This window comes from Penicillium rubens, assembly GCF_028828025.1.
Source record: "Penicillium rubens strain IBT 27055 chromosome Unknown utg000002l_segment0_segment0, whole genome shotgun sequence".
NCBI lineage: Eukaryota > Fungi > Ascomycota > Eurotiomycetes > Eurotiales > Aspergillaceae > Penicillium > Penicillium rubens.
The window spans coordinates 3,323,284-3,344,557 of record NW_026890600.1 but is presented as its reverse complement, the minus strand read 5'-3'; the positions used below and the strand labels follow the sequence as shown (position 1 = coordinate 3,344,557).

Below are 21,274 nucleotides of genomic sequence, written 5' to 3'. Positions count from 1 at the left end.
TTCGTTATATATGATTGCATATTGTACATAGTTACTCCCAAAGATCCAATGACTATCGCAGCGACAATGGGTATGTATAGTCGTTTTCCAGTTCCCAAAAAATCAAAACCTCAAACCAACGCCATGTATGTTACATGTTACAGGATTTATACAATGGTAAATGCATGTATGCGTGGATCCAGATGCAGATGCAGATCTAGATCAGAGCCTGGCCACGGAACATGCCCTCGCGAACCTCACGGACGACGTCCTTACGGTCCTTCTTGCCCACCAAGACAACACCACGACCACGCTTGCCCATACGACCGAGACGACCCAGTCTGTGGATGAAGTCGATGGTAGTGTGCGGCACGTGATAAAGAACCACTGTCTTCACTGCCAGGGTATCAATACCACGGGAGGCGATATCTGTAGTGACAAGAACCTTGGTGTCGGGAAGGCGGCGAATAGGCTCTTGGCGCTCAGGGAATTCAAAGGGAATGCTGCCGGCGGCACGGTTTTTCTTCTTATTAATCATGATCTCCTCCGCAGTCGGTGGGAGCTTAACCTCTGTGAACTGCGAGAGGGTCTCTTGTTGCTTGCGGGAATCGGTGTCACGGGATAGCGAGACAGCATCGATGCCCTTGGATTGCAGGAAACGCGCGACCTCGTCGGCTTCCTCGCGTTCGTTGACGAACACGATGATCTTCTTGACCTTCGGCTCCATGTACGCATTGAGCGGCCCCCATGTCTCGGTGTGCTCGTGTCTATCTCCGGCCTTGCCGATTGACCAGATGACATCAGCACAGGCAAGGTTTCTGTTTCCGCGGTACGGCTCCTTTTCAATGTCCACGACGCCTAGCTGCACGCGACGGGGAATGGCGTGCAGGTTCGGAGTCGTTAGGCGCTGCATATCAGGGAAGCGCTTGCGCAGCTGGTTGTCGAGACTGCGGGGGATGGTGGCGGAGCAGAGGATCAATTTCTTGAGTGACGGAGCAACCTTGGCAATGATTTCGGACGTTGTTGGGATGAATGATCGGTCCATTAGGGAATCGGCCTCATCAAGTACAAGATGAGTGACTCGGCTGAGGATATTGGGGTTCGTCCTCGCAACAGAGCCCAAAAGGTGAGGAGTTGAAACTAGGATATCGATGCCGGCGGGGTGGAAGAGGGTGTTCTTGATCCGGCGGGGAGTGAAAGTTGATGATATTTCGCCCGAGCGGTACTTGACGGTGTGGGCCAACTCCTTGAGCTGGGATCCAACCTGGGATACTAATTCGGAAGTAGGAACGAGAATGATGGCCCGAGGACGAGCGGCGTTTGTCATTGGCGGCTCCTCAGGCTCCAGATCGAATGCCTTGTTCTTCATTCTCTCCTCTCGCTCTCTTGCCTTTTGTTCTTCAAGAGCTTTCTCCTCCTGCATATCAATGACTTCGGCACGCTTGACAGCATCGACGATTGGAAGCAAGTACGCGAGGGTCTTTCCCGAGCCCGTCTCGGCTGCCAGAAGGTACTGGTCAAAATCGTATTCTTCTTCATCTTCGTTCGCCTTCTTCACTTTCTTCTTCTTCTTGGATTCATCCAGCAAGAGTTCGGGGATCGCGAGTCTTTGAATGGGCGTGGGGGTAACATCAGTGAGACCAGCCAAAGCCTGAGCGAAGATTGACTGTCGAACTGCGGGAAGGAGAGGGAAGTGGTCGAAGCTGGTAATGTCGGCAAGTCGAGCTTTGATAGCCGAACGTCGACCATAAGGCACAGGTGTCAAAGTTGTTTGCATCTTCAACGCTTTGTACAATGGGCTTTCCTTCTTCTCCGTCTTGCCCTCCTCCCCTGAACGCTTGAGGGCCGCCTGTGATCTTGTGCGTGGTGTGTCTCGAATCCGTGCCTGAGTCTGGTTCATCGAGGCAAAGGGACCGGGCCGTTCCCGTCGTGGCTTGTTAGGAGATGGAAGAGATGGCTTGGAAACAGTAGGCGACAGCGCCATTCGAGCAGCCTTGCGGCGCAATCGAACGGTGGCCATGCCTCGTGTGGTCTGCCATGACGTCGGAAGAATCGATGGGGCGATCAGGGTCGCCTTGGTTTGGCATAGAAAACATATCGAAGAGCGAATTGGTAGAGGCATTCTACCTAATCAAATCGATAAGATGCGCGAAGTGTGAAACACGAAGTAATCAAAGAGAAGAGGCCAGAACAGGGTTCAGATGTTTTTTTCCGCGATTATAGACGCCATTCCTTTCTCGGACTAGCGCAGATCATAAACTTCTGGCACATGATCAGGTGACTATACTGCTGACTCAGGTAGTATTGGCTGCCTCAGGCGGTAACATAACAGAGTCGGTGGTCATATTGCGCCTTTCTTGGAATCGATCTTTGGGAATACTTCTTTCAAGAGTTAAGGCTACATATAAAAGGTACTTTATCATAATTCTCCATCTGTGGTTTTATGGGACAAGGATGTAACTCCTTTCTATAGACGACTACTTAGGTACATGTATGTGTCTGGGATCAATCCAAATTCCTCACGGAATATAGGAACCAAATACTCACCTCACAATTTGCCATGTAAAAAAGAAGTGGTACCTGCCAATCCGCGAATCCCGGCCCGTCAGGACCTGGGGCCGCCACACCCCCTCCGATGGGGGAACCCAATTAATTTAGCAGCGTGCAGGGCACTATCCTCCATAAACCTATGTCACCTTAAGAATATGCCCACCAGCTGGGCGCTGGAGCAAGGGGGACATACTCAGCTTCTGTCTGTAGACTTTGGACCCCCAGCTGCTAAGCTAATTGACACGGATTGGCAGGTGGGAGGCCTTTTACTTCTTACATATAGGGCCTATTTCCTAATTAGGAAACCGATCGTGGTCAGATCAGTCCCTTCACGAGATCCCTTTTTTTCCTCTTTTCCACTAGGCTATGTGACGCCTCATCTCCTTTTTCTGTTAACCTGTTGTCTCCAGGGCTCTAATATTTACAGCGTCTGGGTGAGCTCATATATCCGACTTGAGCAGGGCTACTAGAGACATTGAAGCCACAATGGTCTGGTCGATGCGAGGTAGGGAACAAAGACCACCTTATGAAGCCTAGCTGCACCCAGAGTTTGTCTGGAGTAGACTTGAAATGAGAATTGGACTCTGTAAAAATCTCAGATAGTAAGATTCGAGCTTTCACAGCCTACATAGCAGTACTGCTATATTTAGCGCATGTTAATACCGAAAGTGATCCACGGAGCTATTCCACTTGTAGGCTAGCGTCGATCTTAGCCAACTGACGCAATGTCACGGGATGCTGAAACACTCGAAGCCAGCCGTTGCCATGACAACTCCCGCAACAACAGACTCTTGCTTGGGGTAACAATCCACTTGAATCCATGGGAGAGACATATCAAGTTTCGTTGTTTCTACTACTCTTCTTCACAACCTCTTTCTTTGTCTCTGTTGCTCTTCCCTGCTAGCCTTTCTTGAGAGTTGGCGTTCGTATCCCTTCGTTATCCCTTCCCCCTTTTTTTCGGCCTTGGTTTATCACCCAGACACCCAACTCGGGTTTGTTTTGGTGCCTTCGCCCTTTGCCGCAGCATTCCTGCCACGATCGACACGACTTTTACGCCTTTGCAGCAAATGCATCAGGCCTCACTGCCAACTATTTCCCACGCGACTCCTCGTTATTAAGAAAGGTACGGTACCTGATTCCTGGGCGATTTTGCCTTATGCCCTTTTAATCAGTCGTGAACCCACTCGCCGATCAGGAGTTGACGAACAATACTGACACACCATAGACATCCTGTCTTGGCCTTCTATTACGATTGCACACTTCGTGTATTGAGTTACTAGCAAAATCAACGTCAGTATGGGTAACGGATCTGGTCAGCGACCACTCTCCGAAGTGAGCCCCATGGCCCAGAGGCGTAATTCGCCTAGCTGGAACCAAGTCACAAAGGTACTGTCAACATGATAGGTTGGTGGTAAAATATGCTAACAAGACTAGCAGATGCCGCATGGCGAATCGCCTGCATACGATGTCTCGTCTCTGAATAACAATAACTCCCCGCGCCTCTTTTGGAAAGGTCGCGACTCCCCGTCGCCGTTTCCCAAGGGAGCCGAGAATAAAGCACCTTATGATCCAGAGGGGTGTTATTTCCCCACGAAGCGCCCGTCACTCGAGAATTTGAAACGCGTGTCGAAGGTCAAAAATCACAGCATGTTCCTCGAAGGTGGTCAAGAGTATGACCCGGCTTCGGTAGTTTTCCCTCACCGACCTTTGGCCTCAGAGAGGTCTCCACAACGGGACAGCCAAATGAATGTTGCGAAGTCGCAATTCGACGAAGATACCACTCAGATTTCTCGCCCGTCATCCCCGAGCAAAGACCAAGCATCGCCAAGCAAGTCCTCGCTATCTAAAGGTAGCCGGTACGGCAAAGGATTTGACCCTCAGAATGATATTTGGTCCGAGTATGGCAGTGCCGGGCATCGACATGCAAAGAGTGTCACATTTGACCACGCCCCTCCTCAAGTCAATGAATATGAAATGACAACACCGGATCTTTCCTCAGTCGCATCGGAGTCTCGAGAGAACAGCTATGAGTCCGACGAAGAGGGGGATCTTAGTTTTGAGGCCGAGTCATCCATTGAGCGTGATGATAGCTTTGACGCCTCGCTGGAAGATATCGAGAAGACCCCTGTTGTGTTGCCCGAAGACTGGCGCTTTATGAGCCCAAGCACAAACAGTGATGGTGATCCCTTCGTCGAAGACGTTGAGGAAGACAGCACCGAGGGCCGACCTATCTCACGTGAAGGAGGGTCTTCTCAGCACACACGCGTTGAATCGCTGGACTCAAATGGCGAGCGACGTCCCCTACCGCCTTTGCCATCGGTCAACCGCACCTCTGGTGCGCGTCCATCCTCGGCTGGTAAGCTCGCTGCTGCCTTTGAGCTCGGTAGCGCGGGCCAGCGTGTGCTTCCTTCACCTCCGGCTGCTGCTTCATATACCAAGTCTGATATCCCCGGCGCTGGGTCCATAGAGGAAAGACTCCGTCTCATGATGCTCCAGGAAAGAGATGATGATTATGAGAAATATGATGACCACGCCAAGAATATCGAGGAACCCTTGGAGCTTCCTAGAGCAGATGAAAGCCTTACATCAAAAGACGATACCCACAAAGATGATGAGGCCAAGGAGAACTTCTTTTCTCCGCCTCGTATTTCTCGCGACTCAATTTTGCGAGGTATTCGCAAGGGTGACAGCTACGAGGATGACAGCTTCGACGACTCTTCTCAAATTGCTTCCAGCCCCAACCGTTACGACCATTATGACCCTGATGTTCCCATTCCATCCATGGAAACCGATGATGATGACAGCTCCAGTGTAATCATTAAACAGGAAGAGAACGATGAAGACCTGTACTCTATCACGGATTATTATCAGAACAGGTCAGACAACAGCCTGTCGTCCCGTGACCAACGGGCCAAATATGACGAGGACAGCAATTACTCGCTACGTTCTGCTGCCGAAGCCGCCGAGCGCAAACACGCTGGATATGACGGTCACAAAGAGGGGTCTGGAGAGACTACCCCTAACGCTGAAAGCCAGGCCGACGCCCAAAAGTCTGCACCGCTAAACGAAGATGCTAAGGCATGCAAAGAGCCGAATGCCCCTCAAGACCAGTCGTTCGATATGGCGTCTATCCGCCAGTCTCTCGCACGGCCTCTCACCCCTGAGATGCCGCAAGACCAAGCTTCCGAACCTTCTACTCCAGACTCTGTCATTCGCCATCCCATTGAGGACGACCACGAAGAAGACGACAATAAAGAAGAAGAGGGAGAAGTAGAGGAGGAAGAGGAGCCGGAGCTAGCGCATGATGAGAGCTCATCCGACGAGTCTGTTCCTGAGCCCGTCGCAACCATTCGAGCCCCTGGTGCTGGTCTTAAGACACGACCCTCACTGACCCCTGCGGATATGCAGTCCATGGCCGCTACCCGCCGTCAGATCAGTGGCCAACACGCTCCTCCCGTCCCTTCATTGACCAAGCAGATCTCCAATGACTCGAACTCTTCGGACCGTGAACACAAGCAGACTGACTCGCCACCAAAGTTGGGCCTTCCCACGGATCTTGCCCAGCGACAAAGCAGTTGTTTGAAACTCGACATTCCTTTCAGTATTCAGGAAGAAAGCCTCGGCTTTGGACTCGACAAGGAGTTTGACCGTGTCATTGAATCCCAAAAGGTTGCGTTTCACCTTGCCCTTTCCCAAAGCCCCGGTTCTGTACCGCCGTCCCAGGCAATAGCACCCAACGATTGCGCCACCCCAGGAAATAGTGCACATCCCGCTGACTCCCCTACCCCCAAACAGAGAGGATATCTCATGAGACAGAACACAAAAGTGATCATTGCCAGCAGCCGTAACGAAGATGAAGAGGCTCTGCCTTCTCCCGAGCGCACTGCCCAGGACCCGCGCGGTACACGTTCTGCGGGCTCTTCTCCACGCAAGCCTAGTCAACAGACTTGGACCACTGTCCCTTGGAACGGCTCACCGCGACGCCCAAGTATTAAGCCTGGCAACGGTGTTCCGAAGAAAAAGCCTGTCCCTGGTGCGGGTGGAGTCCCACCTCTCCCTGGACAGCCCAGCAATGTCCAGGAAGCCCCCTCGACCATTGGAGAGAATGAGCCCGCTATCTCCGAATCCTTCGAAGATGGAGAAGAGCGAGGACGTTTGTTTGTGAAGGTTGTAGGCCTTAAGTATTGCGACCTTCCTCTCCCACGCGGTAAGACCCTTTTATAAGACCGAATTGAATTCACTGTTACTAATCGATTTCTAGGCGAACGGTCGTACTTTGCACTGACGTTGGATAACGGACTGCACTGTGTTACCACCTCCTGGTTGGAGATGGGCAAGTCTGCTCCCATTGGACAGGAGTTTGAGCTCATTGTCCAGAATGACCTTGAATTCCAGTTGACCTTGCAGATGAAGATTGACGAGAGCAAGTTCCAAACCCAAGAGCCCGCAGCATCACCATCACGCCAAAAGGCCTCGGCCCTCAGCCGTGTGTTCGCATCCCCACGCCGCCGCAAGGAACTTGACATTAAGCAGCAAATGCAGTCGCAGCAACAGAAGACCAAGGACGTTAATGCTCCTGTATACGAACGGCTTCGAAACTTGGTTGCGCGTGACGGTAGCTTTGGCCGCGCATATGTAGCCTTGAGCGACCACGAGGAGCAGGCCTTTGGCCGTCCCCACGTTGTTGATGTTGCTTGCTTTAACGAATGGGCAGTCGAGGAACAAATGAGCAGCATCAAGAGCAAGAAGAGCGCGACTAGCATCAATACACAGCGTCGACCACCATACAAGATTGGAAAATTGGAAGTGCAGCTGCTCTTCGTGCCTAAGCCGAAGGGTAGCAAGGACGAAGACATGCCGAAGAGCATGAATGCCTGCATTCGCGAAATGCGTGATGCAGAAAGTGTTGCATCTCGCTCCTGGGAAGGGTTCCTTTCCCAACAGGGTGGAGACTGTCCAGTAAGTGCTTATGAAGTCTTTCATTGCCGATTTTAAACTAATCAATCACAACAGTACTGGCGCCGTCGCTTCTTCAAGCTCCAGGGATCCAAGTTAACGGCCTTCCACGAAACAACGCGCCAACCTCGCGCTACAATCAACCTAGCCAAGGCCTCTAAACTCATTGACGACAGATCCTCTCTACTTCAGAAGGAGACCAGCACAAAGGGCGGTTCCCGCCGCAAATCTGCATTTGCCGAGGAAGAAGATGGCTACATGTTTGTTGAGGAAGGATTCCGCATCCGCTTTGGCAATGGTGAAGTGATTGACTTCTATGCGGATAGCCCCGCAGATAAGGAGGGCTGGCTTCGAGTCATGTCTGAAGCCGTTGGGAAGGGCGCTAGCTCTGGCAATGGTGCACTTAAGCCCTGGGCTGATCTTGTACTCAAGCGCGAGCGCAGCATGAAAACCAGCAATGAGACTGCTCCTCGTCGTCCGACCAGTGGGATTCCCACACCTGCCCCACCCCAATCTCCTGTCCGGAGCCGAAACAGTGCCATGATGGGACCTCCATCTTCTGCAGGATCTGGGGCGCCGGCGCCTCAATCCCCGCGTCCTCGCCACAAACACACCCACTCTCAACCCGAGATCGGTAGTGTCGAAGCGCGTCGACAGAAAACGCGCTCTCTCATGTTCTAAGCAATACTTGGGACCTGAGTAGAGTACTAACGCATAGATCATCCTTCATTTCTTCTGTGCATGATATCAGTTGTCACAATAACTACTCTTTTTATTTGTCTCTCGGAGGTCTTCTGTTGCATGTCAATTCTGGTTTCTTCCTTCTCCTTTTCTTTTTTCTTTTTTGCTTTCGTTTTGCGATGACAGTCACTTGCCTTGTTTCTTTTTTTCTTGTTCGCTTTCTTTGGACTTTCCCTGGTATTGGTGTACGGTACTTGACTTTTTTCTTTTTCTCTGTCAAATTATTCTCATGAGTTGTTGCGGAATGGCCGAGGCAGATATGGCAACTGTACGATTCAAGACCCCATAGCACAAATGATTTCCTTTTGAGTTTTCCATGCTTTTCGCTGTACGTTTCATGATACATAAACTTCTCCTTGCTTTCTCTTCTTTCAGTCTATGGATCTTCCAAAAATTTCATTTCGTTGACGTTTAAGACTGTCGGACTTCTCTAAAAGACTAGAAAAACTGTAGAGTCCAAAGGTCACCCAGCCGATCATTTGATTCTCCCAGTCCACCGTGCACCACAACACTGCCAGCATCGAGCACATCCGCATCAAACCAACCCCGTGGAGCAGGACTCTCATCCCCCTGAGCCTCAACCTTGGTCCACAACTTGGTCTCAACATCAAACGCCCACACATCACCCAGCATCTTACCCGCGCCTTGATGTCCCAGGGAACTAGGATCCCGCTCACCGAACATGGTAACCAAATGAACCCGACCAGAAACAACGACAGGAAGCAAAGCCGCCACACTCCGCGGCGACGGCCCAGCGACACCATCCGCAACAAACTCGTGCGAGCTCCACACATTAGCCCCAGGCTCATAGACATCGACTCTCCCACCCTGCTCATGCTTCCCATCAAATCCATTCATCCGATACAGTCTGTCCCCAGCAAAGGCAATAGACGTGCCACCGCGCGGTGGATCCGGCGCGGGCGCAAGTTCCGTCCATGTCTTCTGCGATACGCTGAACCCCCACAGATCCGATAGACGGCCGTTCTCTGGACATCCTGCGTGGATGAACACGGTGTCTTTGCCGTCGCTGGCTGTGCAGTGGTAGCTGCGCGCTGCGGGGACCGTCGGGTTTGTCTGTGGTGCTAGGAGGGACCATTTCTCGGCGCTGGGGTCGAATTCCCACATCGCGCCGCTTTCTTCTATCGGTGCCATGGCTGTGCCGCCGCGTCCGGAGAATAGGTAGATTTTGCCATTCAGGGTTGCTGATGCCGTTCCTACTCGTGGTGAGGGGGATTGGTCGGTTGAGGGTTTGGCGGATAGGGTTGCGGCTATGGGATTGGTTAGTCGTATGCGCTGGGATGGTTTTTTGGGGGCTTTGTTCCTCTCCGATGGGGTTGATATTGTTTATAAGCACATGGGACACTCACGGGTTCCAAGTGAGACAATGTGGACGTCATTGTCTCTGGGTTCTCGTGGCCGCAACTCCCCGCCAAAAATGTAGATCTGTTTGTCAATGGCGGAGACGATCTGGGATGATCGCTGTAGGATCTCGGCCTCGACGACTTTGGTCCATTTTGCTTGAATGGCTGCCATGGTGATGGAGTGGGATTCTTTGTATAGTTTGAATCGCAGGTTTAGAATTCTTCCTAGGCGAGGGTCCCTTATATAGGTTTAATTCTGATGTGATCTCATGCGGATGGCCGACTGCCGAGGGGCAGCCGTTTGACTTTGTTGAGGGGGACCTTGGGGGCGAAGTTTATCTCGATGACATTCGGAGTACAGAGAACATATATATTGTGTCCGGGTGCACACACAATAAGTGCATTCACTAACATATGATAACAATATTCTTCAGTATGACTCGCCCTTAGGGTTCACCCAAAGCAATACTGCGCGAGGTCCCCGTCCCGGTCGGACCCATCTTCCCCTCCTTTTTCTTTTCTTTACTTTCTTTTGAATATACTAATTGATATTAAGGTTATATATAGTCTCGTCTAAGCTGCTGTTCCTATCTAGGTTGACATGATTCGGGGAATAACCAACTGCCGTCTACACATATACACAATCAGACGTTAGTACTTTTCTTTTGGCGAATGATGACAAGTCCTACCTCAGGGTTTTCTTTGGAGTCATCTATATCTTAAAGCATTGAAGTCAATATGGAAATTCCAATGAGTGTGAAGAACCAATTTGGACTAGATGGGTTTCATATCACATCCACATCCTACATAGTTGTATATGGCTACCTATAGAGAAACACAATGGTACAAAGAAAAGCACCAATTTCAATATAGGAGAGACATCTGCTTTTTCGTATATTCGATATGATGTTGCGTCATCTGGATCGAATGATTTTCCGGGGAAAGATTATAAATGGCATATGCACGACATCGTCCATTAATAATGCGCTGCCATCACATGTACTTAAACAGTAGGCTTGACTCTTGTATTCCAACGCTGGATGAAACCATGCATTTATCAGCATTTCTCCATGTCATACAAATATTGCGTGCTGTATTCTGACAAATGGAACTCACCCCGCAACACCAGCTCTGCTATATAAAGAACCGTTGATGTTCGCTAATTCTAGTCATCATCTGGGAATCACCCTAAGAACACAGATATCTCACTATGGCTTCCGCAGCTGTTCAACTTCCCGCTTCTCATGGCTATCTGCTCTCAGAAAAGCCCGGAGTCCCAGTTTCCGAAAAACCTCACCATGTCCAGACCACACTCAACTTCTTCAAAGAGAACGAAGATGGTTCCCCCCCAGCACCAACATATACCAGCAGACCAGAAACATACGATCGACCTGCGGTCTCTCTCGCAGCCACCATCCACGATATCAGCGGCCACGAGCTGGACTACAAGCTCGACACCCATGGATTCCAGCTGTACTACCACGAAAGCCAAGAGAAAGACTTCCTAGACGACGAGAAGATCAAGAGGGAATACTACGCAGAAACAGAACAGCTACTCAAAGACGCGTACGCAACCCCAAAACCCATATCTTCGCATAAAACTAACATTGACCTGCGCAGCACCGGTGCCTCCCGCATCTTCATCTTCGACCACACAATCCGCCGAGCCCCAACCGACGGATCCGTCGGTGTCCGCCTGCGCGGACCCGTACAGCGCGTGCACATCGATCAATCCTACACTGCCTCCAAGAACAGAGTCTCCCACCATCTGCCAGACGAAGCAGCCGAGCTTCTCAAGGGCCGATACCAGATCATCAACGTCTGGCGTCCGATCAAGACGATTCTGAAAGATCCATTGGCCGTGGCGGATGCGCACTCGGTTCCGGATAGCGACCTTGTGCCCATCGGTCTTATATACCCGGATCGGGAGGGCGAGACATACGGTGTTAAGCCCGATCCGAATATCAAGTGGTATTACCGCTATGGACAGACTCCGGATCTGGTGACGCTTATCAAATGTTTTGATTCGAAGGTTGATGGGAGAGCTCGGCGTGTGCCGCATACTGCTTTTGTTAACCCGGAAACTGAGAATGAAGCCGGAAGAGAGAGTATTGAAGTGCGAGCGTTGGTCTTCCATCCTGATGACCGTGATTAGGTTGCATCAAGAGTGGAGCTGACGGGTTGTTGTATATTCGTTTTGCATTGCTTTGGACCAGATTGATATTGCTGAGTGATTGACTTTTGGATTTTATGAATCGCTACTTATGAATACTTTCCTAGTTCCTATTGTAAATGGAGTTTAGTTGCGTACCCATAAAGCGGATTGCACGTCCATCCCCCACGCAGGGTTCGATCGACATGTCACGATCCCCGGACTCGGGGCTTGGCTAACTTGGAGACTATCCTTGTTCATGAAACTGGTGAGTGATATAAATGCAATTATCAATGAAATGGCTCTATAATTATTAAACGTGGTCTAATCTATAAATACAAATACACAGAATACAATATATCCAATCCCCACAGCACTTATTTCTCCGCGATGGCCTGCTTCCAAGAACTGGAAATCTTATTCCAATACTGTTCCGGATGAAGTCTCATATGTCCCACATGCGACGAGCCCTCAAACATCTCAAGATCAACCGAGTAGCCCAAAGTCTTAGCATGGGCAACATTCTCCTCCAAATCCTTATACCCAATAATCTCATCTTCCTTAGAGTAAAGGTAAACCCTACTCGAATCCGTCGCAACACAGGCCTTATCATTGATGATGCGGTCCGCCCACACACCTGACGAAACAGCCCCGCGCAGAACCTGCCACAGGTAATTCGCCCAGAGGAAAGCATACCACAGACCATGCGTGATAACAAACGGCCAAGGGAAGAACTTGGCTGTGCCGACTGCCATGGCCCGCGACCACCGCGTAGCCTGAGACCTGAAGTCCAGACTTCCCGGCGTGGAATCCAGCACCAGGAGCTGGTGCGGGAACGGCTTGTCTGCGCCGTGGCGACGCTGGTATGCGATAACGGTTGATGCGGTGAAAATGGCGCCTGTATTCGACATGGCATGTACAAGGACGCGCTCCTTTTCGTTTCCGCTGCCGGTTGGCGTTGGGAAGACGGTGTCGACGACTGGCATCATGGCTTGGATTCGGACTTCCTCGGGTTGGTTCGTGGCTTGGAAGGTACGCGATAGGATGACGATGATCCGCGCGGATGGGTACAGTTCATGGTAGCCGTCGGAGTACTTGGTGACGTGTTTCGGCATGCCGTCGCCCCAGCCGGAGATGATGATTGTTGTTGGTTCGTCGGCTGGGGCGGGCTTGCTCTTCTCGTGGCCGTTGCGAAGGTATACACGATCTGATATCGGGGTGAAGCCCGGGAATGGAATGGGTTGTGGAGCCATTGTGGGAGTGTGGGCTGGGGAATAATTGGCCTTTGTGCAAGGGTCTGGATAGCCTTGATTTAGCCTTATTTTAAAGGTGCGGCCGGTTGAAGTCTTTTTGCTGGCTCTGTCTTGTTATATGCTGGCCTTCTTAAAAAAATTGAGAAAAGAAAATCTCCTTCAGTGGCCACCCGATGTGGAAATTATCCCGCTACAGGAGATATAGCATTGGTCGAACAACAACGGTTGGGATTCTTTGATCTCCAGCACCAATCTTTTCATGGCATGTGGAGTCGTTGGGAAGAAGATAAAGGACTTGGCGATGAAATACTTGGATACCTCGGCAATTGCCTAATTGGGCGAATTCATATGATTTACGCCTGAGGCATCAGATGGATAAAATAATGGAATATAATAGGAAAGATCTAATTCGGTCTTGAATTATTTAGATGGTTGTAGAGACACCTTATTAGAATCGAATTGAAAATTATCAAAAATATAAGAGCAGTCAATCCTACCTAATCTCTTTTACAAACTACTTACATGCCAGATCTATGCATAACTCTTGTCTCCACCAAAGCCGAAGTGCATAAATCTCCCGAAACTCAAAAGCTTAGAGACTCCACTGCATGGAATTCTAGAACAGCAAGCCCCTATAAACCGACTAAGCCATTGGGACACAGTTGTCGGTAGGAGCGTCGCGCACCAAGAAGCCCCGAGCCTGAGAAGACTTCTTCAAGCCCACTTGAACCGGCAGAGATTATCTCGGGATGGATACCCTTCGTATATTTGGGGATATTTTTTCAGAAGTAGGTTGTTCAAGATCGAATCTGTGGAACCGACACCGTAAGCGGCCGATATGAATTGGAAGACTAGAAATGAGTTAGTAAATTGATTGTTGGGTATCTGGAATACATTTAGACATCCATAGAACAGTCGCCATGGTAATGGCCTGGTCATCTGTTGAGCTCAATGCTCCTACTACAACAATAGGGATCTGAACTGAGAGTCCGGTGCCTGTGCCGTAGAGAATTTGGTATCCGATGATAGGGCCCAGACCGGACGCCAGATCGAAGGTGTAGACGAAGCCCGCGCCGATAGTGGCTAATATGCTGCCGGCTAGCAAGAAGGGCGGGCAGTATCCGACTTCGGTGACAATGGCAGATGATAAGAAAGTTGCGTGACAGTATTGAGTTAATTATTTCAGTAGGTATTGAGAGTTCAGACGAACTAGAACTATTGTCTAAAGTGCTTTGCTGAGTTTGAAATGCCTGGGGCTTACGATTTCCGAACCTGGACAATGCTGTGTAGGCTCGTGGGTGTCCAAAATTTACAGGACTGAATCTCTATTTTCGTCTCAGTTATCCTCCATGTTATTTGAGGTTAAAATATTGTTTGTTAGTAAATAAGGTGATAAGGTGATAGATCAACTCGTGATGTCATAGAAAGCTGTGTCGATCCAGGCGACATGACATCATTTTTTGATTTGCCAACTCAACAGATCAACAGACCTCGGGAGACCTTGATGAAAGTAATAGATACCCTCAGGTTTTTGTCTACCTATTAATATAGGGGGAAAGCTTTGGCCATGAAAGTCGCAATCCCCCGGCAACGTTTCATCGTCGCGCCGCCGTCCAACAAACGAGTCTCACGAGCGTGCGAAACATGTCGTCAACGAAAAATTAAATGCAACGGCAAGACCCCAACTTGCAGACAATGTGAAGAAACGAATAGTTCATGCGTCTATCCGCTAAAGTCGCGTGAGAGAACGACGAGGTAAGAACAACCGGAACAGCTCATCTATCTCAATCACCAATATACCCATACCGCTTCTACACGAAAGAAATTGGGGCATGCGCTAAACCCACTACCAGGCAGATCGAAAGCTTTCACCAACAGGTGCAGGACTACGAGTCTATGTTGAAAGACATAGGGAATCTAGTCGACGGGCAATCTGCGAAGCGTATTAAAGACTTACTCCAGAAGGTGAGGAGTCCATCATATCGAAACTTGCCCCTGACTAATTTCATTACTAGTATAACGCCGATTCAGACGATGGGTCTAATTCAACGCCCGATGTGTCTCACGATCGGAATGGGTCCAAGCGATCCCCTTCACCTTCTTCCGTTGGGTCCCTAGAAGCGGTGGACCGAGTCGAGGAAGACCTCAATTTAACAGAAAGCTCCCGGGCGACTGGGTATATGGGCAAGAGTTCAGAAATAACGTGGATGGGCCGTGTGCAGGAAGGGACAGAGCAGCGCAGTCGCGGTCAATCACCAAAGGCTGCGTCGGAAGATCATACCAATGACAAGGTTGCTCCATCCGCGGTCAACTATCATATTGATGATATTGGCGTTGATGCACCAGGACCGGTGCAAATGTACTGGGTTCCTCCTCGACAGGTGGCAGATCATCTGTTTGAGACTTACCTGCGCGCTGTTCACCCGCATTTCCCTATCATCAACAGCACTCTGTTTTCCACCCAATATAGGGACTTCTTCGACGATAGATCTTATCCGGGTGATAAATGGCTGGCGATATTGAACATGATATTCGCCATTGCGGCAGAATATTTGTATAACAGTGATGGGACACAGCGGGGGGATATCAAAGACCATCTCTTCTACTTAACACGAGCCAGAATGCTAAGTATGGGCGGCGACAGTTTGTTTGAACATCCTGATCTTCAACAAGTACAAATAGAGGGATTGATTGCATTTCACATGCTATCTACAAACCAGGTTAATAGGTGAGTCCATTGACCCTTTCCCTTACGGAATGAATCTGACAAATGTAGGGCGTGGAAAATCTCAGCTTTAGCAATTCGATCCGCCACCTCCCTTGGCATTAATCTGAAGAGCAGTTGCCACAAAATGCTAGGCGTGTCGAAGGAGATAGGCTGCCGAATCTGGTGGTGTCTCTACACCGTCGAACACACGCTAGGCTCGATGACTGGTCGTGCAACCTCCATTTCGACCAATATGTATACCACCCAACTACCCCTTCCTTTCGACGAGGATCATTTGCCAGAGCCAACAGCTACAATGCTTCTCGGGGACCTGGATGAAAGAGCCAAACGCGTGGACATGGCCATGACTAGCCCGTACATTCGCCATCCCGACCTGCAGCCGAGTGAAGATACACCGGCTGCGCGCTCGTGGCTTCAAAGTCTGCCAGTCAATCCCAGTCTTTACTTCCTATACTACTGTGATCTCGCAGTTGTGAACCAAGAAATTCTAGACCACGTCTACTCACCAGAGAGTGCGACGATATCATGGGAAGATATCAAGAGCAGGACCAGCCGACTGAGGACAACCGTCGACGCATGGGTATCGTCTCTTCCTCCCGGGCTGGATTTCGCTTCTGTGAAAGACGAAAATCAACAATCCTACTGGGCGAAGACGAACTTGGCATTCCACTATTATAATACCCGAATCATGCTTGGTCGGCCGTCTCTCTGCCGACACAGTCGGGCCGACAGAGGACGGAAGAGTGTTGAGCAGCGGGGATTCAGTCACGACATGGCTGTGATGACACTGGAGTCCGCCATGCACATGCTCGATTTGTTGCCCAACAAGCCCAGCATGCGCCATATATATCGGTTTTGTCCATGGTGGTGTTTCCTACACTATATCATGAAGACAGCAACAGTTATCATACTTGAGCTGTCATTTCACTGTGTGCATGCGCCAGACCGAGAAAGTGATTTGGTTGAGTCGGCGAAGAAATCTGTCCGGTGGCTTCACATGATGTCCATTAATTGCATCGCGTCGCATCGTGCATGGCAACTTTGTGAAAGTGCAGTTCGCCGACTGGTGTCTAGCATGGGGTACGACGATAGTGACATACCACCCCCTCCAAAGAGGCAGCGCGGCGACCAGTTTGGCGATAATGGCGCTGTACCGCCTGGGCAGCACAATGGAACAGCTGGTGGTGGGCAGGTCTTACCTTACAACGGCCAAGGCCAATCATCAGTTCTTCCCCATGAAAGTCATGCCATGGACCATTCCAATAACAACCCGGACCTCACGGGTTCTTTAGCGTTTGGATTTTTAGCGACGCCAAGTTCCCAAGATCACACTGATGGATATTTCCCTTATGACCCTATTAGCGAAGAGTTCCTTCGTTATTTCTTCCCTGCCCTGGACGGAGAGGCAAACCCGAGCGGCGAAAGGAATACATTCTGAGGGGTTATAGGGTAATTCAATTCCAATTTGTGTCAAACATTTGACATGTCTTTGGTATTCCAGCTAGACGGCAAAACAATAATTTCAGAACTAAAGACATTGGAGGCAAAGGATATCCAAGCATCCCATTACCATCCTGATTTAAAGCAGCTGCTTCCACCATACCCTTTTCTTCTGCACCTTTTTCTTCTGTACTTGTTCCAGTACCTTTTGTTCCAGCGGTTTAACAAAATAAGCCTCCGCCATCTTAACGATATACGACGGATTACGCGATCGAAGCATCTTATCAAACTGCTCTACGATCTGCTGCTTCTCTCCAGCAGTATATTCAAACCCCCTCTCACTTGCACAGCACCCACAATCCGTTGTACAATGTCCCACCCCCTTTTATAATAAGCGGATGCACGATTCCTGCAGCAGTCACAACCACGCGCGCAGCAACAGCCTCTGCCGAAGCAGTCCTCGATTAACTCTTTCCGAAGATACCAGGTTGGATCTTGTCTCATGGCGTCGTAGTCCCGTTTCAAGGGCCCTGGCGGGATCATCGATTCATCGGCGAACATCTTTTGCTCATTCTGGCTGTGGTTTCGTTTGACGGTTTCTAGCTCTTCATAACAAAGTCGAAGGCGTTCCTCGTCCTCGTCGTTCTCTGTCGTTCTCTGGGAGTTTTTCCAGTACTCGGATTTTTCTCTCGAGGGTTTCCTTTTGTTGGAGTGTTTGGCGGAATTTATATTCGGCGATTATAAGGTCTGCGCATATGTCCCTTTCGAATATGAAGTTGTTATTATATATAATACCCCAGAAGATATCAGAACTGCCGTCCGGCTGCCCGTATCGTCTCACTGGCTTGAATGTCTGACGAGCTTCAAACATCTTTTTATACGTTGGACTCATGGCTTTGGATTTGGCTGTACTTTCCAAAAAAAAAAAGGAAATTTTGATACGTGTGTTAAGGGAATGAAAGCTTTTCTGACAGGTTGGAGTGTGACAGCCAAAAGAAAAGAAATGTGAGGCGGGCAAAAATATATAATGGTAAGGCCGTCGCCCAAAGGGGTCACGGACAGTTCTTATGGCTACTTTAGCTTCGTCTATGAACAACTTCCAGTAGCAGAGGTAAGATGCAAAATGTACTAGGCCGTAAAGGGTATGCACATATGTATATTCTACATGTATTCCTTCAGTTAATCCACACTGTACAAAGTATGTATCCAATAAATGTACAAAGGCTAAATCAGTATCCAGCCCCGATTTGAAAGGATCAGTATTCCTGCTGATCGTTCCAGTACGTAGTTCCAGACTGCACTTCACCCGTGGGCTCAAGGTTCCACCTCAGAACCAACTTAACCCACTGCAACAAGTGGCTCGCAACCTTGATATGTCCCACATCCGTAAGATGGTTCTTGGGGTTGATATCGTTATGTTGCAGCAGACCCTCGGTGGGGAAATAGTAGACGAAACCACGGTCCTTGAAGTGCTCATTGACTTGGCGAGTCTCTTCCTGGTAGTAAGTGCTACCGACGTACTTCTTGCCTTCTTTGGAGAAAGTTCCCCATTGGGACTGTTCAAGTTAGATTGCATGTACATTCACGGCCATCCACGGCCAAAGTTGTAGAGAATCAAGACATACCATGAGGAGGATGATCGCATTAGGCCAGTTGGAGTGGATATCCTCTACCAACTCGACGTAGGCATGATAGTAATCCCGGCCGGGGATTTCGTTGGGATGGCGGTGATCGTTACCGCCCATCTGGATGATCACCAGATCGGCCGGTTGCTCTGCTTTCACGTCCCACTTCTCCGGGCTGTGGTCGTACATTGCACGTGCGCGAGAGCCGGGGTCGGAGGCGCGGTGCCAGTACCATCCCTAGTGGCTTGTTAGATGGCGGGGTTCCTGGTGGGAGGGGAGGCGGGGGGATTGGTGACATACCACGCCGCGAGAGCTGCCGCCGTAACATTGTTCATCGGCGAGACACACGCCGGGATAGGCCTATGAGACTGTGTTAGCATATCTGGAATTCAGGGATCAGCTGGAGCGGACTGACTGTGATGCCATATTCGACATTGCCCAAGCCGTTGGCGAAGAGGAAGGACCATGAGGAGATCGTCTCGTAGGTGGCGAATTGTCCGGATGCAAGCCTTGAGAAGAGTCAGTTGCGTGGGAGAGTAGCTGGAGATGTGAAAACTCACGAGCCGCCGATGATCTCGACTCTCTTTTCGAAGGTTGGGGGCTTGGTGAGGACAGCGTCTTTCGCGACAGCTACGCCTGCGATTTGGACTGTGTGGATGGTCAGTGACGAACAGGTTGAACGACAGGGGGAGACTTATCCAATGCCCCAATTTGTCACTACAATGCAGTTAGTATACAGGTTGCCAGCAAGGTTTGATGAAATGCATACCTCTCATCTCAAATACATTCTTGTCGACGGGTTCGTCACCATCTTTGAGCTCTGACCATGGACCGACAAACTGGTATGTTGAAGAGGCGGTGATGTTAGAGAATTGCCAGTCAAGAGACCCGATACTGCCGACGGTTAGAACACTGAATACATGTAGAGGAAGATGCACACATACCGGTAAGCCACTAGAACACCCGTGTTGGTGTTTTCACCGAAGTGGACGGCAAGCTGGAATGATGTTAACATGTGGACCCATTTTTAAGGTTGATCGGAATGGACATGTACCTTTTCCCCAGAGAACTCGACTTTGATGCCCGGTGCACTGGATTTATTAGTAAACGGGACAGAATAGGAGAGAGTTGTAATACATACGACCACCCTGAAGTTCGTTCCAAGGTTAGTGTTAAGGTTAAAAATAAGAGTCTGGGGAAGAGGAACCGGATGGGGAACATACAGGAAATGTGCTGGCTATCCCATCGACCTTTGTATGAGATCTCCGGGGCATCCGCGGGGTAGTCTCTCCATGAATCGTCCAGAGTCACCGGTTCTAACTGGCCAGGATATGAGTTCTCTCTGACTTGACCGTTCTCGAGAATGGTGGCCGAAGCAACCAAGGCCCATGAGAGAAAAGTCGTGAATGTACGTCCAAGCCGCATATTGGGAGTGATAGAGTCGTATTCTTTCTTTTTCTCCCGTTACCACCCCTAAACCATCCAGTTGTTCTGATTCTCCTGACTAAGGGGTAAATCCAGTAAATCCAGTAAATCCAGTACCTGGGTAAATGGATGTGTCGGGTTGAAACCAAATTGCGTGATCTTGGCCCGCCACCATCCGGGTTCGCCAAGTATCTTATGTATTGTCATTTTAATTACATTACCTGGAGAACTATATCTGATCAATTTCCCGAGACCCTTAAATCTTTTTAATATGATATAAAGTGGGTATTTGGTCCACAGGCGGAAAATGCCGATTGCAGAACGTAGTGGTGGCTAAAAGAGCATCTCAAACCCGAACGAATACGTAGATACTCCGTATGTGAAACGGAAATCCCCATCTCCGAGTTGGGATTATATTTAGATAGCCGCCACGTACACCCCGGCTCAAATGATAATATTGTCATACCCCAGGGGAACCTCAAAGGTTGGACATGTGACCACAAGGCAACGATCTTTCGTATAAGAACCTTCCAGCGCTAAAAATCGCCCAGACTTCCAGGTTTCGCCAAATAAATGGGTCGCCAAGGACCGAGATACTCCTATTCGGCCAGACAAAGCACTTCGTCCTACTCCGTACTCCGTGGTACATGCATACGCGCTGACAGGGAAGGTGATCCCTATAGGGCTTAGATTTTTCTTTTGCCGTGCATCACGTTCGCTATCTCCCCCTTAAGCGTAGTATATGTTCTATTTGTGGCCCCAATAAAGTTGAAATAGAAATTAAAAATCCTACGAAGTGTAAAGTAAATGGAATATTCAACCTACGGTTCCTTGTCGCATGTCATGTGATTGGGAACCGAGGCTAATCGGAAAGCCTTTGGACGATCAACTGTCATGCAGCATAGGGCAGATAGACAAATCCTAAAGTTGGCAAATTTGCCGTTGAAATTCTAGAAGGACCCATTTTTCCCAATAGTGTGAGCCAGTGAGCCACACTGAATAATTAATCCCGCGATTAGGAGGTGCCAAGAATTTGCTCCGCGTTATTGGCTAGACAGGATATT

At 49.6% G+C, this 21,274-nt stretch overlaps 8 protein-coding genes across 8 annotated transcripts; 3 read left to right on the top strand and 5 right to left on the bottom strand.

Moving 5' to 3' along the window:
- Positions 1–196: 196 nt before the first annotated feature.
- mrh4 (ATP-dependent RNA helicase MRH4) lies at positions 197–1,999 on the bottom strand (the record flags this gene model as incomplete). The annotated part of the gene is made up of 1 exon (XM_002558805.2): positions 197–1,999. The coding sequence occupies one exon, from the start codon at positions 1,997–1,999 to the stop codon at positions 197–199; it is 1,803 nt and encodes a 600-aa protein (XP_002558851.2).
- Positions 2,000–3,825: 1,826 nt separating this feature from the next.
- Positions 3,826–8,166, top strand: bud4 (uncharacterized protein; the record flags this gene model as incomplete). Its single annotated transcript, XM_002558806.2, has 4 exons — positions 3,826–3,915; positions 3,967–6,736; positions 6,791–7,488; positions 7,543–8,166. The coding sequence occupies 4 exons, from the start codon at positions 3,826–3,828 to the stop codon at positions 8,164–8,166; spliced, it is 4,182 nt and encodes a 1,393-aa protein (XP_002558852.1).
- Positions 8,167–8,664: 498 nt separating this feature from the next.
- On the bottom strand, positions 8,665–9,759 carry N7525_003735 (Kelch repeat protein; the record flags this gene model as incomplete). The annotated part of the gene is made up of 2 exons (XM_002558807.1): positions 8,665–9,494; positions 9,594–9,759. The coding sequence occupies 2 exons, from the start codon at positions 9,757–9,759 to the stop codon at positions 8,665–8,667; spliced, it is 996 nt and encodes a 331-aa protein (XP_002558853.1).
- Positions 9,760–10,797: 1,038 nt separating this feature from the next.
- N7525_003734 (uncharacterized protein) lies at positions 10,798–11,742 on the top strand (the record flags this gene model as incomplete). Its single annotated transcript, XM_002558808.1, has 1 exon — positions 10,798–11,742. One exon carries the CDS (start codon positions 10,798–10,800, stop codon positions 11,740–11,742), a length of 945 nt encoding a protein of 314 aa, XP_002558854.1.
- Positions 11,743–12,116: 374 nt separating this feature from the next.
- Positions 12,117–12,992, bottom strand: N7525_003733 (TMEM53 family protein; the record flags this gene model as incomplete). Its single annotated transcript, XM_002558809.2, has 1 exon — positions 12,117–12,992. The coding sequence occupies one exon, from the start codon at positions 12,990–12,992 to the stop codon at positions 12,117–12,119; it is 876 nt and encodes a 291-aa protein (XP_002558855.2).
- Positions 12,993–13,624: 632 nt separating this feature from the next.
- On the bottom strand, positions 13,625–14,115 carry N7525_003732 (Major facilitator superfamily domain general substrate transporter; the record flags this gene model as incomplete). The annotated part of the gene is given in 3 exon segments (XM_061212805.1): positions 13,625–13,735; positions 13,750–13,843; positions 13,895–14,115. Coding segments are annotated over 3 exon segments (426 nt in total), but the record flags the coding sequence as incomplete, so codon positions are not given.
- A 444-nt stretch (positions 14,116–14,559) lies between these two features.
- Positions 14,560–17,158, top strand: N7525_003731 (fungal specific transcription factor domain-containing protein; the record flags this gene model as incomplete). Its single annotated transcript, XM_061212804.1, has 4 exons — positions 14,560–14,627; positions 14,846–14,957; positions 15,008–15,720; positions 15,769–17,158. 4 exons carry the CDS (start codon positions 14,560–14,562, stop codon positions 17,156–17,158), a joined length of 2,283 nt encoding a protein of 760 aa, XP_061069825.1.
- A 1,258-nt stretch (positions 17,159–18,416) lies between these two features.
- Positions 18,417–20,210, bottom strand: N7525_003730 (SGNH/GDSL hydrolase family protein; the record flags this gene model as incomplete). Its single annotated transcript, XM_061212803.1, has 10 exons — positions 18,417–18,716; positions 18,786–19,022; positions 19,086–19,145; positions 19,201–19,294; positions 19,346–19,433; positions 19,555–19,679; positions 19,730–19,782; positions 19,840–19,876; positions 19,927–19,933; positions 20,009–20,210. 10 exons carry the CDS (start codon positions 20,208–20,210, stop codon positions 18,417–18,419), a joined length of 1,203 nt encoding a protein of 400 aa, XP_061069824.1.
- Positions 20,211–21,274: the final 1,064 nt, after the last annotated feature.